This window comes from Pinus tabuliformis, chromosome 6 (genome assembly GCF_031772625.1).
Source record: "Pinus tabuliformis cultivar Carrire ecotype Pingquan chromosome 6, CPIR1, whole genome shotgun sequence".
In the NCBI taxonomy this organism is placed as follows: Eukaryota; Viridiplantae; Streptophyta; class Pinopsida; order Pinales; family Pinaceae; genus Pinus; species Pinus tabuliformis.
In genome coordinates, this window is record NC_142292.1 from 2,105,186,807 (window position 1) to 2,105,201,892 (window position 15,086).

The 15,086-nt window shown below is 32.8% G+C and overlaps 1 protein-coding gene across 1 annotated transcript in view; it reads right to left on the minus strand.

Moving 5' to 3' along the window:
* LOC149267661 (uncharacterized) overlaps window positions 1-15,086 on the minus strand; it is a 402,441-nt gene that overhangs the window by 97,795 nt on the left and 289,560 nt on the right. The window contains exon 3 of the mRNA XM_089399459.1: window positions 3,448-3,494. Within this exon, the coding sequence (XP_089255585.1) occupies window positions 3,491-3,494 (4 nt within the window). The 3' untranslated portion in view covers window positions 3,448-3,490. The remainder of the gene's footprint in view (window positions 1-3,447; window positions 3,495-15,086) is intronic.

Genomic DNA, 15,086 nt, shown 5'->3' on the forward strand with positions numbered 1-15,086 from the left:
AATCTCTTTTGTTGACTTCCCTCTCTCTCATGGCTTCTCATGTTCCATATTAAGGCTCCACCTCTTCCTCATTTTTTGTTAAATATATTTACAATTGTTCCAGTTTTTTAAAACCATTTACATTTACTTTACAACATAGGATTCATTAACATAATTAATTATAATTACAATATTGTGGGGGATTAAAGGTCAGGGTGTTACAATAGGCATGATAATAAAGAACTCAAACTTAACCCTAGTCCTATTATTAAGACAAGGAATCCTTCTCTTGAAGGGAAAATTCATACCCTAGTTAGTTCAAATATTTGATTTGAGAGAACATTTTAGGAGAATGAAAAAAAATTAATTATTATATAAAAGCACCAAGAAGGAAGATGAAGAGGTGAAATTGTAGCCATCATAGGAGGAGGATACATTGAAATTATATTAAGAATGTCTTTAGTTCAACTGGAAAAGTTGTTTTTGCTTTATTCATATGTGGACAAAAGAAGAAGATGAATAAGACTTCTGGTGAGGATCTTGAGCAACCTAAGAAAGGGATAACATGTGGCATGCCTTAGCTCTTAAGAGGAGAGGTCATAATGTGGTGAAAACGTAGATTCCTTTAAACGACACACTAAAGCTTATGTTGTAGAATGTGAATCATATGGAAATTGATGATGATTTTGATAAGTTTTATTCTTTTACAACTACAAAACTCTACAACAAAAATCTATTTGCAAAGGAGATAACACAATAGGATTTGCATACCTTTGAACATTATTTTATCATCCCCACCTTGCAAGATATGAAAAGAATAGAAAAAAGATTAAATTTTCCATCCACAATTTCGTATGATCCTTTAAATTTCCATGGATATTCCATTGGATAATTCATCACAATAGATTTAATAAAATAATCTGAATTCTATACTATGAAGGGTAAATTCCTTTAGATTCCAAAGCTATTATTATTTATTTATTTATGAAATACAGAAATTGCAAAAAAATAGAGAATAGGTAACAAATCACTCAAAAACAACAATAACACCAATATATGACCTAAGAAATGCTTATGGGAGAAAAACTAGTTGGAAGGTGAGGTTGCTCTACTCTCTTTTGTCTGAACTAGAAATGATGAAAGTACAGAGGATAAGACACTCTTTATGGAGCTTCTGGAGACTATGGCCCATCCTTTTCTATGGACACAAAACCCCCTTGATTATTCTATTTCTCTTTCCACACTCAACCACTCTACTCCACTATGGAAAAAAATGCAAGAAAATATAATGACACCCGTTTTCTTCCTAGTGGCCCAGTTATAACACAACATGATATCCAACTAAATTTTATGACGCAACCCTCAATATGATTTAAAACTCAACCCTTATAGAGTCTTCTTCATAGGTTCTGCGTGGCTAGCCCATTTTCCATAAGTAATGGGGTTTGATGTGGAATCCTCTCAAATTATGGTGATCAATCACAATATATCATCTTCTGTGAGGCATGAATTTTGTGTCTAAACTCTGATTAATGCAATCTTGCATTGTTGGAAAGGTCTTCGAGCATAGAATAACACCAAGGGATGCATCACTTAAGTAGCAAATATGTACCCCCCAAAAAATGTCATTTAAGTCCTCAAACTAGAACCAAAAAGTTTTTGACCATAATTTTCAAAACTGGATCCCACCCCTAAAACTACTCTTGTAAGATGATTTCTTTAATTTTTACGTCCTCAAAGCATATAGATGGAAGACAAACAAATATAATGATATAATTTGGATCATATTATGTAAATCAAACAAAAAAATCTCTTTCATTCATTTCCCCTCTATCTAAGTCTTTGTCTATGCTATTTTCATAAGCATTATGATAATGAAGAAATGGTACTAACTTTTCTACCTTTTCTACTTCAAGAATTTCCTTGTCATTCTGAGTATGTGGAAGTCCCATCCATGCTCAAGAGATGTAATACTTTTTTAAACTGTAGTTTATCTACGCCCTTGCATCTTTCTAATGCCATAAATAAACACTATTTCATACTTGTATGACTCTTATCGGGTTTATTTTTTATATATTTGATAAGTTTCCTAGGAGGGACTTCAAAGATTACATTATTTTATGAATTTTACTTAAGAATATTAAAGTAAATTTTTGATCATGTAATCTTTTGTAAACCCATTTGATATTTAAATATTTAATCTTTTGTTGTTGTTCTAAAATATTTACACATCATTTTATGTTTATGTTCATTTACTATTTTTTAGATAGTATTTTTCTTTGTATACCAAATATTGGAGGCTCAAGCATGTGAGTTATAAGTGAAGCTCTTAGATACAGATATTTTCATCTTTTCTATACTTCACATATGATTAAGTATTATTGATCCTATATTGAGAGCCAATAATTAAATTACTATTTGGTTACATTCAAGAGGTTGGTTGTATTCGCTGATATTTTATACAATGTTGTATGTTACATTGCTATTTAGTATTTCTTCCATTTCATACAATAGAACGATAAGTAGTAATGATAATTACCATTTACATAGAGGAAGACCACCTTTGTATACATGAATGAGAATATTCCCTAATTCTTATAAGGATTCTCTGTGATCCTCTTACTTTATGAGGAAAAATGTGATCAATAAGTAGACTTGAAGTCTTTTAAATGATATGCAAATATTATATAATACCCATAGGTATTATCCCCCTAAGGTTAGTATTCTTCTACAATCCCTTCAACTAATTGGGATGACCTAGCTAAAACCTAAACAATTTCCTAAAAACTTGCTTTCAAATATCTCCATGTATGAGAAAATGTGTGTATAAAAAATAATAGGATGAAGAAATCAATAACAAGTTTTAGGTGGCTTTGAAGGAACAATTTTCCTTTACTTTTAACTTGTTAGTTATACTGATTCTTTTATAATATGATGTGATACTTCTATCCATTAAATGTTTGAAATAAAATCATTTATTATTATTATTATTATTTGTTTTTTTTTTTTTTTTTGGGGCCAAAATCACTCAATAAAATGGAATATTAGAAACAAATCATTGAAATCAATTAATTAGGGAAATGCATCATATGGACATAGAAGTATTAATTAGTCCTCATGGAGATTAATAATTATAAAAATATTAATAAATCCATGGCATATTAGAAACAAATTATATGGCCATAGAAGTATTAATTAGTCTTCATGGAAGTTAAGAATCATAAAAGTAATAAGTAATAATAAATCTTCATAGAAATTGGGAACTATAGAAATATTAATAAATCTTTACAAAGATAATATATATATATATATATAATACTTAAAATGTCAAAATGGTGTGTAAAATTGGGATGTTTGAGTTCGGTGTAAAATCGTTTTTGGTTGTAATTATAAACTATTAATGCATGATAAATTAAGATGTTTTTGGTTGTAATTATAAACTATTAATGCATTAGTACCATCACTTACTTAACAAGAGACCATGATGCACTCTCACCACCAACAACCGTCATTACCTGCAAACAAGACCAAACTAAATGATTCACTACATCTAAATTGGGCCCAAACAAGATCAAACTAAATAATTAACTACATCTAAATTGGGTCCAGAATAAAATACTTTGGAGCATAAAGAATAAAATTCCAAAAAAATCCGAGTTCCTTTTACACATTCATAAAAAAATTTAGTGATTTGGCAAGGATATGAAGTATGAACAACAAACTCCAAAAAATTCGAAATCCTTTTTGCACATGGACGATAAAAATCTGCATTTCAATAAAATCCAAGTCCATCGTATACAATGATAAAAAATTTAGTGATTTGGTAAGAATTTCTGATAAAAAATTCTAGTGATATGGTAATAATTATTATGGTAAAATTCTTTCGACAACAATTATGTATAAGTTTTACAATAGGGTTTTAATTTTAGATCTACTCATAGTAGAATTGAGTAGAACTGAGAAGGATCATTTTTTTTATTTAAAGAGATTTGATCTTTTTAGCTTTTTGTAGATTTAAAATTAAAATGAATATAAATTGGTTTAATTATTAATTATAATTATAACTATAAATATAATTATTTTAAGAAGAGTCTTTTTATAGAAATCACATAGGATAAAAAATTTGAGACGCATTTCGAACCAATGAGTGTGGTTCATCAGCAGGACTAGATGAAGATGCAGATCATGGCACAAACTTAAATAGAGGGCGATGTAGAGACCAAAAGATCATATAATAACTAGTTTATGAAAAATAATATTTTAATAATGATTATTAACATAGAATAATATTCCTATAATGACTAATATAAGCTAGTTTAAGAATAATAATATTATAATTTAAAAAAGAAATTAAGAAAGATCTAAAAACTTAAACATTAATAAGAAACAAAAAAATCCAAGTCATCCAAATACATGGAACATATTCTATATATATATATATATATATATATATATATATATATATATATATATATATATATATATATATATATATATATAGGAGTCAAGACCTGATTAATGAGTCAAGATCTTATAACAAAAATAATAATTAAAGGAGACTAAAATTAAAACAAAGAAATCGAAAGGGGGTAATTTTTTTTAAAATAATGGCTAGTTTATGAAATATTATATTTAATAGTGATTATTAAGATCAAATAATATTTATAATAATTAGTAAGATCATATATATATATATATATATATATATATATATATATAAAGAGGAGCGAATCTGATTAATGAGTCATGATCCTATAATGAAAATAATAATTAAAAGAGACTAAAATTAAAACAAAGCAATCAAAAGGGAGGGTATTGTTTTTTTAAAGGTGAGAAAATGGATCAAAAGAATATTAACATTAAAAGAAAATACCTATATAGAAACAAAAAAATTCATAAATAGAAACGTCAAACCCTAAAAAACAAAATAATCCGCAAATAGAAACAAACTAGGAGGACAGGACAGGGACCCAGCTTCTGCTAATATTCCAACCATCGTCTCTATTTAAATTATTGGGTCTTTTTTCAATTTCCATGGCCTCCCTGAATTTACGATGATAAAAATGAATAACCTTGGCAATGACATGAACTTCCTCAATGCAAATGTGATGCCTATATTTTTCAGCATGTTTTTCCAAAGCAGAGGAGCGGGTCCTTCCATGCTTGATGCCAGCTGCATGCTCACAAATCCTTTGATTAATCGAGCGACTAGTCTCACCAATGTAGGGTGACCCACAAGAGCAAAGGATAACGTAAACAAATTTCATATTTTTTGGGTCCACAGGGTCTTCAATGGGTCTGAGGGAGCTTCAGATGGTATTTAGAAGTCCAAATGTTGAAGGAACCTTATGCTTCTTTAGGATCCTTGCAATCCTGTCTATAGTTCCTTGGATAAAAAGGAGATGAACTTAGAAAAATGATCCCTGGTTTCTTTCCTAACCATAGGACCTTTTTCATCTTTGAGGAAAGCCTTAGTACATTGGTGTCTACTATACCCATTATTAAAGAAAACACTCAGGAGGTGTGCTTTCTCCTCATTTAGATGGTTATCATCAGAAACCCTTAAAGCTCTAGTCATTAAAGTATTGAGAACACCAAGCTTTTGAGCTGGGAAATGATGAGAATTAGCATGAAGATATTGCTCTGTGTGAGTTTTCTTCTGAAAGACTCGATGAGAAAAAGATCCATCTTCATTCCTTGAGAGGAGGACGTCAAGGAAGGGTAGACTATTATTACTTTCAAATTCCATGGTGAACTTTATGGAATTAGATTGATTATTAAGATGAAGGAAAAAAAGTTCCAACTCTTCCTTGCCATGGGATCAAATGACACAAGTGTCATCCACAAACCTCTTCCATATCCTAGGCAGAAGATGAGAAGATGCCAAGGCCCTAGATTCAAAATCCTCCATGAATAGATCAACCACCACAGGGGAGAGGGGGGAACCCATGGTGACACCACAAGTTTGTTGATAGAATTCCCCATTGAAGGAAAATAAAGTTGAAGTAAGACAAATATCGACTAACTTAGTAGTATCAAGTTCCGTAATACGGATAGTATCAGGTCATCAAGTGTATTATGGATCCTAATACTGCTAAGTTAGTTGATATCTATCTTACCTCTACTTTCTTTTCCTTCGATGGGGAATTCTATGAACAGACTTGTGGTGTGCCATGGGTTCCCCCATCTCCCCTGTGGTGGCTAATCTATTCATGGAGGATTTTGAATCTAGGGCCTTAGCCTCTTCTCGTCTTCTTCCTAGGATGTGGATGAGGTTTGTGGATGACACTAATGTCATTTGGTCCCATGGCAAGGAAGAGTTGGACCTTTTTTTTCTTCATCTTAATAATCAGCCTAATTCCATAAAGTTCACCATGGAATTTGAAAGTAATAATAGTTTTCCCTTCCTTGACTTCCTACTCTCAAGGAATGAAGATGGATCTTTTTCTCATTGAGTGTTTCGGAAGAAAACTCACATAGAGCAATATCTTCAAGCTAATTCTCATCATTTCCCAACTCAAAATCTTGGTGTTCTCAATACTTTAGTGACTATAGCTTTAAGGGTTTCTGATGATAATCATCTCAATGAGGAGAAAGCACACCTCTTGAGTGTTTTCTTTAATAATGGGTATAGTAGACACCAATGTACTAAGGCTTTCCTCAAAGCTAAAAAAGATCCTAAGGGTAAGAAAGAAACTAGGGATCATTTTTCTAGGGTTCATCTCCATTTTATCCAAGGAACTACGGACAGGACAGTGAGGATCCTAAAGAAGCATAAGGTTCCTTCAACCTTTAGGCCTCTAAATACCATTCGAAGCTCCCTAAGATCTGTTAAAGACCCTGTGAATCCCCAAAATATGAAAGGTGTTTAAGTTTATCGCTTTCTCTTATGGGACTGCCTACATTGGTGAGATTGCTCGCTCGATTAATCAAAGGATTCATGAGCATGCAACCGACATCAAACATGGTAGGAACCACTCCTTTGCTTTGGAAGAACATGCCAAAAAATCTAGGCATCACATCTGCATTGAGGAAGCCCATGTCATTGCCAAGGTTAGTCATTTCCATCATCATAAATTCAGGGAGGCCTTAGAAATAAAAAAAAAGACCCAATAATTTAAATAGAGACAATGGTTGGAATATTAGCAAACGTTGGGTCCTTGTTGAGTCCTCCTAGTTTGTTTATGTTTGTGGATTTTTTTTTTTAGGGTTTGATGTTTCTATTTATGAATTGTTTTGTTTCTATATAGGTATTTTCTTTTAATGTTAATATTCTTTTGATACGTTTTCTCACCTTTAAAAAAAAAATATAGCCTCCCTTTTGATTGCTTTGTTTTAATTTTAGTCTGTAATAATTATTTTCGTTATAGGACTTGACTCATTAATTAGGTATTGACTCCTATTTATATATATATATATATATATATAGATATATATATATATTTTTTTTCCAAAGGAAAAATCGTAATCTTTCATTATGAGGAAAAATTATATGTAGTAGATGCCCGTTGGCATATGCAATATCTGAAGATCATATAGACCTTTGCACAATAATAGCTGTAACAAAATTATGGCCTTGCCATTTCCAGTATGAGAATGAAAAACATTGTCTCCTTAACATCAAATATAAATATATACATAATGTTGAGGCTATGCATTTACTCAAAAAACGAAATAAACTAGTGTACCTAGGGCCTTTCCACCATATAGTATTCCTAATCTATGCATGGCAAGTGATGATACTGATAGATCTCTAAATCCTACTGTTCAAAGATTATCCACAGGCCTCGAGGAAGTAGCGAGCCCTCCTTGGAAATCTTGTCAACATCTTCATTGTGTCCCCTGTATATATGTTGACAAGAGACCATATTAAAACCTGTTTTGAGATTGTATACTTTGTCCAAAATATTTTGAAGAGTTATAGCATGATAATGATTTTTTGTATTGAACCAATTGATGATGATTTATGAATCTCCAAAGATCTGTATGGAAGTGCAATCATGTGCAAGTGCAAAGTGAAGCAAATGTCTGAGAGTGATTAGCTCAGCATAGTTGCTTGTTCCTTTCCCAAGTCCTAACTTGACTTTGTAGAAATGCTGATCCAAGAGGTATAAATAGAAACCCCCTCCACTGCCATGGGGTTGTCTAGCCCCATCAAAGAAAGCCCACGGTCATCTTTTGCAATGTGACCAGGTCCCGAAATTTTGCGAGTGTGTGTCAGTTCCTCTTCGGGGATATTATAGAAGACTGCCACTGCCTTGGCAATGAGCAAAGGCCAGCAGACACACTCATTCTTAAAGATAAGGCGATTCTGAGTGAGCCATAAGGTCCAACATATGATTAGGGGTAGGCATTGATCTTTTTGTCTCTGGTGGACTGTAATCCATCTTTGCCAAGCTTGTAGAATTGTAGAACCTTTCCATGCATTTCTCATTGATAGTTGATGTGTAACATCATGCCAGAATTGAGTGGCAGATGGACAGAGCAAGAACATGTGCTGATTTGTTTCAGATGATTGTTTACATAAACTACACCAGCTCGGCCCATATATGGATCTATGCGTAAGAGCTTCTCCCGTGGGAGTTTTGTTACTTAGAACAATCCACATAAAGAGACGGGCCCGTGGAGGAGCTTTCAATCTCCATATCAGCTGCCACCAATTGATAATTTACACTGGCCTACGGGTCTGAAGAAGATGGATATAACCCAGTTTGGGGATGTATTTACTGTGGTCAGCTGGTGTCCAAACTAATACATCAGGGTCCTGATTGAGGGTAATATGAGCTTCAGACAGAGCCCCAAGATATAATTCCCATGTGTGCTTCCAATATAAAGGAATGTTTAGCTCTTGAGCTGATCGCCAATGCTAACTAAATATGGTGATGTGCTCTTGGTCGACAATTTGAGTGATCGTCAAGATGTTCCTGTGTTTAAGGTGTAGGAATAGGTCCGGGGGCAGAAGATATCTGTTACCCCCTCCTCTCTAAGGATCAATACCTAAGCACACAGATGAACCATTATTGATGTGCCATGCCAATCCTGCTCTAATGAAAGGAATTGTTTGTAATATTGCTTTCCATACAATGGAAATTCCCCCACGGGGCCAATCTTGTGAATGGACCCAATCCAGAGTCTATTACGGCTATATGTATTTATTGCATGTCACAGTCATCCAGAGGTTTTTTGCAGTGAGAAGAGACCAACTCATCTTAGCCGCAAGAGCTTGGGAAAAATAAGGCAGATCTTTTAACCCCCACCCCCCATTTCTTTGGTAGGGAAATGTGCTTCCAGCTTACCCAAGCGAAGGTTTTACCTTCCTTATGGCCATTCCATAGATATCGGCAACATATCTGTTGTATACGACTGAGAATCCCCGAGGGATCCAAGCAAGTGACATCCAATACCGGGGTGGCTTCAGAACAGATTTAACCAGGAAAAGTCTCCCTACTCTTGAAAGTAATCTATGATTCCAAATTTTCAACCTCTTCTCAAGTTTTATCACTAACCAGATCCAATCAGCAATTCGGTAACTATGGGGTTTTATCCGGAACCCCAAATATTTGAGACCATCCGAGAGGTTGTGAGGTTGTGAGGTTGGACTCTGTTCCCTGTCTTTGGTTGACTTGGATTGTTTGTTACTTATTAATGGTTACGTTTTCCAATCTTTTCTAATTAATTTTTTATTTTTAAATTATAATATTATTATTTTTAAATTAGCCGTTATAGGAATATTATTTGATCTTAATAATAATTATTAAAATATTATTTTTTATAAACTAGTCGTTATATGTTTTTTTGGTCTCTATTTAAGCTTGTGCCATGATCTACATCTTCATCTGGCCTTGATGATGAATCACACTAGCTAGTTCGAAACGCGTCAACAAAATTTTCTCCTATATAATTTTTAGAAATTTTTTTTCTTAATATAATATGGATCACATAAACCTAAATTCAAGAAATACCATTATTATTAATTTTCTTTTAATTTAATATTTTATATAATTTTACTTCATCAAAATATTCTAATTAATGATTATAATTATTAATGTAATTTTTTTTATTTATTTTTATAAATTTAGTGGAGTACATGTCTTCCCTACTAATTCTTTAAATTTTTAGATTCAAAAGAATCCATAAAACTACATTCCAAAGAGTGAGTTTGAGTTTATATTGAACATCATGTCATGAGAGTTTGACTAAAAATTGAAGAAATATTGTATCTAGGATTATTATTTAAATATTATATACATACAATATTAATGAGTTAGTAACCGGAGAACCCACAGTAATACCCATATTCTGTATTACTGTGGGTTTTCTGGTTACTAACTCAGAAAATATAAACCACAGATGTCTAAAATCCAGATACATTATTAATATTAATTGAATCACATTTTTAATATGATAATTATATAATTTAGATTAAATTAAATTTTTTAAGACTAAATATATGTTTTAAAAATAGTCTTTTTTTAAGATCCATACGTAAAATTTTTGGGTTTTTTTTTATTCATTTTTAAAATTTTAACTATAAATGTTTCATAATATTTTTTTTAAAATAGTTAAATATTAAGTATTTTATATGGTTTTAGAAAAATGTTGAGAGGAATTTTTGAAAAAAATATGGAAATTGAATAATTGAATTTGGGAAAAATAAAAAATTTCCGAATGAAATAATTTAGACCTTAAAATTTTCTAGAAAACTTCTTAATGGTTAAACATATTAGTGAGATTACTTGTTAACAAGTAATTTGTACACAATAAATAATCTAATTTGAATTTGAAAAAATTGAACATAAAGATACAATGGTTAAGGGAAAAAAATTATTAGAGTGTTGATAGTGCTAAAATTCCACCAACACAAGGGGGTCTCTCCTCTATGAAGTCTCAACTAGACCTCACACCATTTGTGATAGGATCCCTATTTAGGGGATCGACTCGACTGCCATTGTAATGATATTAAAGATTTTCCTTAGCTGTAATTAACAACATAAGAGAGCATTCACATGACTTTTGAGATAAGCAAGTAAATTAAATTTGTGAAACACACAATTGTAATATGTATAAAGTACTTTCACGGATGGGAAAATATAGAGTGAGCCTTTAGAAGAAAATTAATAGTACTATCATAATAAAGATACACATAGAAAGAATCGTTAATTAATCTGCAAAATAGTTCAAAAAGTAACAATGATCATGAAAGCAAGTAAGGATGCACAATTCAATTAAGATGTATACCAAAGGCAGTGAAATAGTTCATTTTCTTTAGTACATGTGAACACAAACATACACTGCAAACGTGAAAGAATAGTCTTACAACATTCATGATACATGCATGAAAGTACCCTTGGCTTTGGGAGCTTCAAAATATTAAGTGAAAATGCGAAGATACACAATTACAATGATGCATCACTAGCCCAAATAGTGGAAAATGAAGCCACCACTTGCTCCTCGAAAAAATGATATCTCTCTCCTATGCTAAGCTTGAGAAGCCAAGGCTAAAAGTTTAAAAGTCCCTTCACTTGAGGCATGAGGGGCTATTTATAACAAATGGGGTGATTTTCACCACCCACAAGACTCTTGAGCTCCCTCATGACTCTTGAGTTCCCTAATGAATTTTGGAATTCTTAATGACTCTTCATATTCCACATGTGTCTCTTGGACATCCACTCACATTTTACAACTTTGTTATTTTTTTAAATTACAAAATTACATTTCCAAAAATTGTGGCAAAATCCACAAAATAGAATGAACTAAAAATGTTCACATTTGAGGAAAAGGAAATTTGGTGACCGTGACATGGACCTCCATTGTGATATGTTGGTACCAAACTTTATATTCTACTACTATGTTTCCAACCTTTTGTGGTAGATCTAGATTATATCAAATCTTACCCTCTAGAGCATCTGGATAAATAGTTTTGGAGCCTGATTGTACATTGTTCCACAAGATGACTGAATTCATATGCACTTTAACTGGATCAACTACATATCGCAAAAAAAAAGGTCTTTTGTCGCTTCTAAGTCATCTTTCATGACCACGTGTTTGATATGGTTTAAGAATTCTTCTATGGAACTAACAAAAGGAATTTTGTGTACTCATACCAAGGCCTCCAATCCATTTTACAACCATGCATATGATGACATAATGTTGTTTACAATATTGTTGAGATGCTCATAAACCTGTATAAGCATTCTTATTTATGTGTTGTCAATTTCATCTTCATGCCTTCCTTTTCTAACAAAAGCTGCAGGTACATTCAAATACTTAGTGCCCAATTCCTAGATTGTATTTATAACTGCATACAATGTCTTCAAGACTTTTAGATTCTCTTGCGATCCTTTATGTACCTGATAGAAGGGAACCACTGTCGTATGAGAGTGATTATCTCTTCATATAATTGCTTCATTGTGTCCTCTAGTGGCTTGCATTCTTCAAGTATGGCTGCCTGTAATCCCTCTCTACTAGCACTGGTGGAAGACATACTTTGATTCCCAGGGATGAGATGATCTATCTGCTACTTTTCACTAGCCAACTCCTCCTTTAATTGTTCATTCTTTTTCATAAGGAAATATATGTTCTTCTCTGCGAGTATTGCAAAAGATATAGTTGTTTAGGTGACTTCTTTAGGATTGGCCTTGGTGTTTGACATAATAACCTTCTCTATATTGAGGGAAACATGATGATTAGGATCATTTGAGAAGTGCCTTATCCTTTCCTATATGATCTTCTTTTTCATCTCATTTAAGGTGAAGTTGGATATGTCCATGACCCTATCATTAGTTGCAGGTGAAATCCCCATTTCACTGAAAGGGAGATGACCACCATTTAGAGGAGCTATGGGCCAAATGCTTAGATGTTCATCAATTGACTCAATATCCATTGCTTAGTTATCCTCCTCTTGTTCATCATCTATATTCTGGGTCTGCAAATCTTCCTGTAATTTCCTTGCAAACTCCTTCTCGCATTTCTTCCTGCTTTCTTCTTCAACTAACAGCCTAAGTTGTTCCTCTTCTTCCCTTTGTTTCTTAAGAGCTTCTTCTTGCCACTTCCTCTGAGCTTCCTCTTATCTTTTCTTCTTTATTTATTCTTTCTTTTTTGCATGTCCTCTTACCTTTTCTTTTCTTTCCCTTCTTTCTATTTACGCTCTTCCTCCTGATGCCTTTTCCTAGCTTCTTACCACTCCTTTCTTTCCTTCTCTACATCGATCGCACCATCAGTATGCAGATCTACCTTGAATTTTCTACTCCTCTCCTCTTTGGGATCATGCCTCAACTTCCTCTTAAGCTCAACATTAACTTGAGTAGGAACTTCCTACTGGGTCCCTTTTTGATTAATATCTAGTACATGTGATGTTTGAGAAGGGCCTACCTCATCACTTGGTCCAACTGCTCTGGAAGCATTATACCAATTCTTGATATTATCTTCATCTTCCCAAGAGTCATAAATGTATGGCCAAGTGTACCTTAGCTTTGCACATTGTCACTTGCATACACCTTTAGGGTCATATCAATGGAAGCTCACCTCATCAAATTTAAGGAGGTTAAGTTCGCTAATCTATGCTTGTATTGCCTTTAGATTATTTAGTTCGCATGACCCTACTTATAGAGGGAATAAGGGCTAAGGTGACTTCTTTGACTTCTGCAACTACTGTGAAAATTCTAAGCATAGTTGGTAACCAATCTCTTGCATGAAAACTTTGTTTGTCACATACTTCGGCATACAATATGCAAGCTTATAAGTTTTGAAGAATCTAATGCATGCACCCTTAGAAGAAGAAAACCATTCTGCAACTTTAGCAATAAATTCTTTGGCCTTGTCAATCATGCAAGGTGCCTCAACCTCAAACATCATATGATAAATAAAAACAATAAAGTCCTCAACTATCTTCTCACATACTCCCCTATAGATGATTTCTGATAATATCTTGCAATAGATGTTGATAGAGGGTTTTTTTTTTGGTCCATTTCCATTCTAGACCTAGGAACTCATTTCAGGCATAAATCCCATCAAGAAAGTATGTAGACATATAGAAATAAGGTTGATTTCCTTGTGAAACTTATTTTTCCTTTACTACATTCATCTGTAGTAATTAGGATAATATGTCTGACCAATTAAAGATATTTTCTTTTGTAGCAACTGGGTAGGCCATATAAATCCATCATTCTTCAAAGAACTCCATGTCTTCACACCCATACAACCTGTAACATATAACCATGAGGTATTGATACACCTTCCTAAATGACTTTTTTTTTTTTTTTAGATTCCCTCTGGCTTCTAGTAAAATTTTCCTGGCTTTGACCGCCATGTCTTGAGAATTTCCTCAGTAACAAACTGAAAATAACAAGCCGCATAATATTTTGAGTTCAAGTACTCATCTAGAGTTGGAATTTTGTAATAAGAGTGAATATCATGGGGCTAATATGTAGTGAGATCTTACCCACTTGCACTACTGAGGATCATATTCTTGGAGTTTAGATGTTGCAGTATCCATCCTATCACTTTTGCACAAGGTAAAACCGAATACTTGCTAGAAATTTCGTGGAGTCTAGATCTTTTGATATTGATGTAAACTATGTTGTCTTCCAATTCTTCTTGGAACTCTTTCTCAATAGATTTTTTGTATATCATTTTCCATGTTACGATGGTGGACATATCTATGAAGCACATTGTAATTGACATAATGTGTAATTTGGATATCAGGTTGTCCACAACACCTTGGACACTAATTTCAGTAGCCTCCCTTGTTGGTCCTTTGCATGTGACTAGAGGAATTATGTTAGTGGAATATGATAAACTAATATGCTCTAGATTGAAGCGAACAAAGTTTTTACTTCCCATTAAATACTCTAGAAGACTTGGAATATGAAAATATCCATTGAGGATACAAATATTATTGTTTATAAAATGTATGAAGAATGATGATACAATGATAATGAGGGTCCTATATATATAGCCAAGTAAGTACCCTTTCACCAACAAGCATGTCTGTAGAGACATGCCTCTTTGTTTAACTAATTATTATTTAATTACATATTATTATGATTATTATTTATTTTCTATTTTTATTATTTTTACCTAAATTATGTTCAAAACATTGCGTCCCC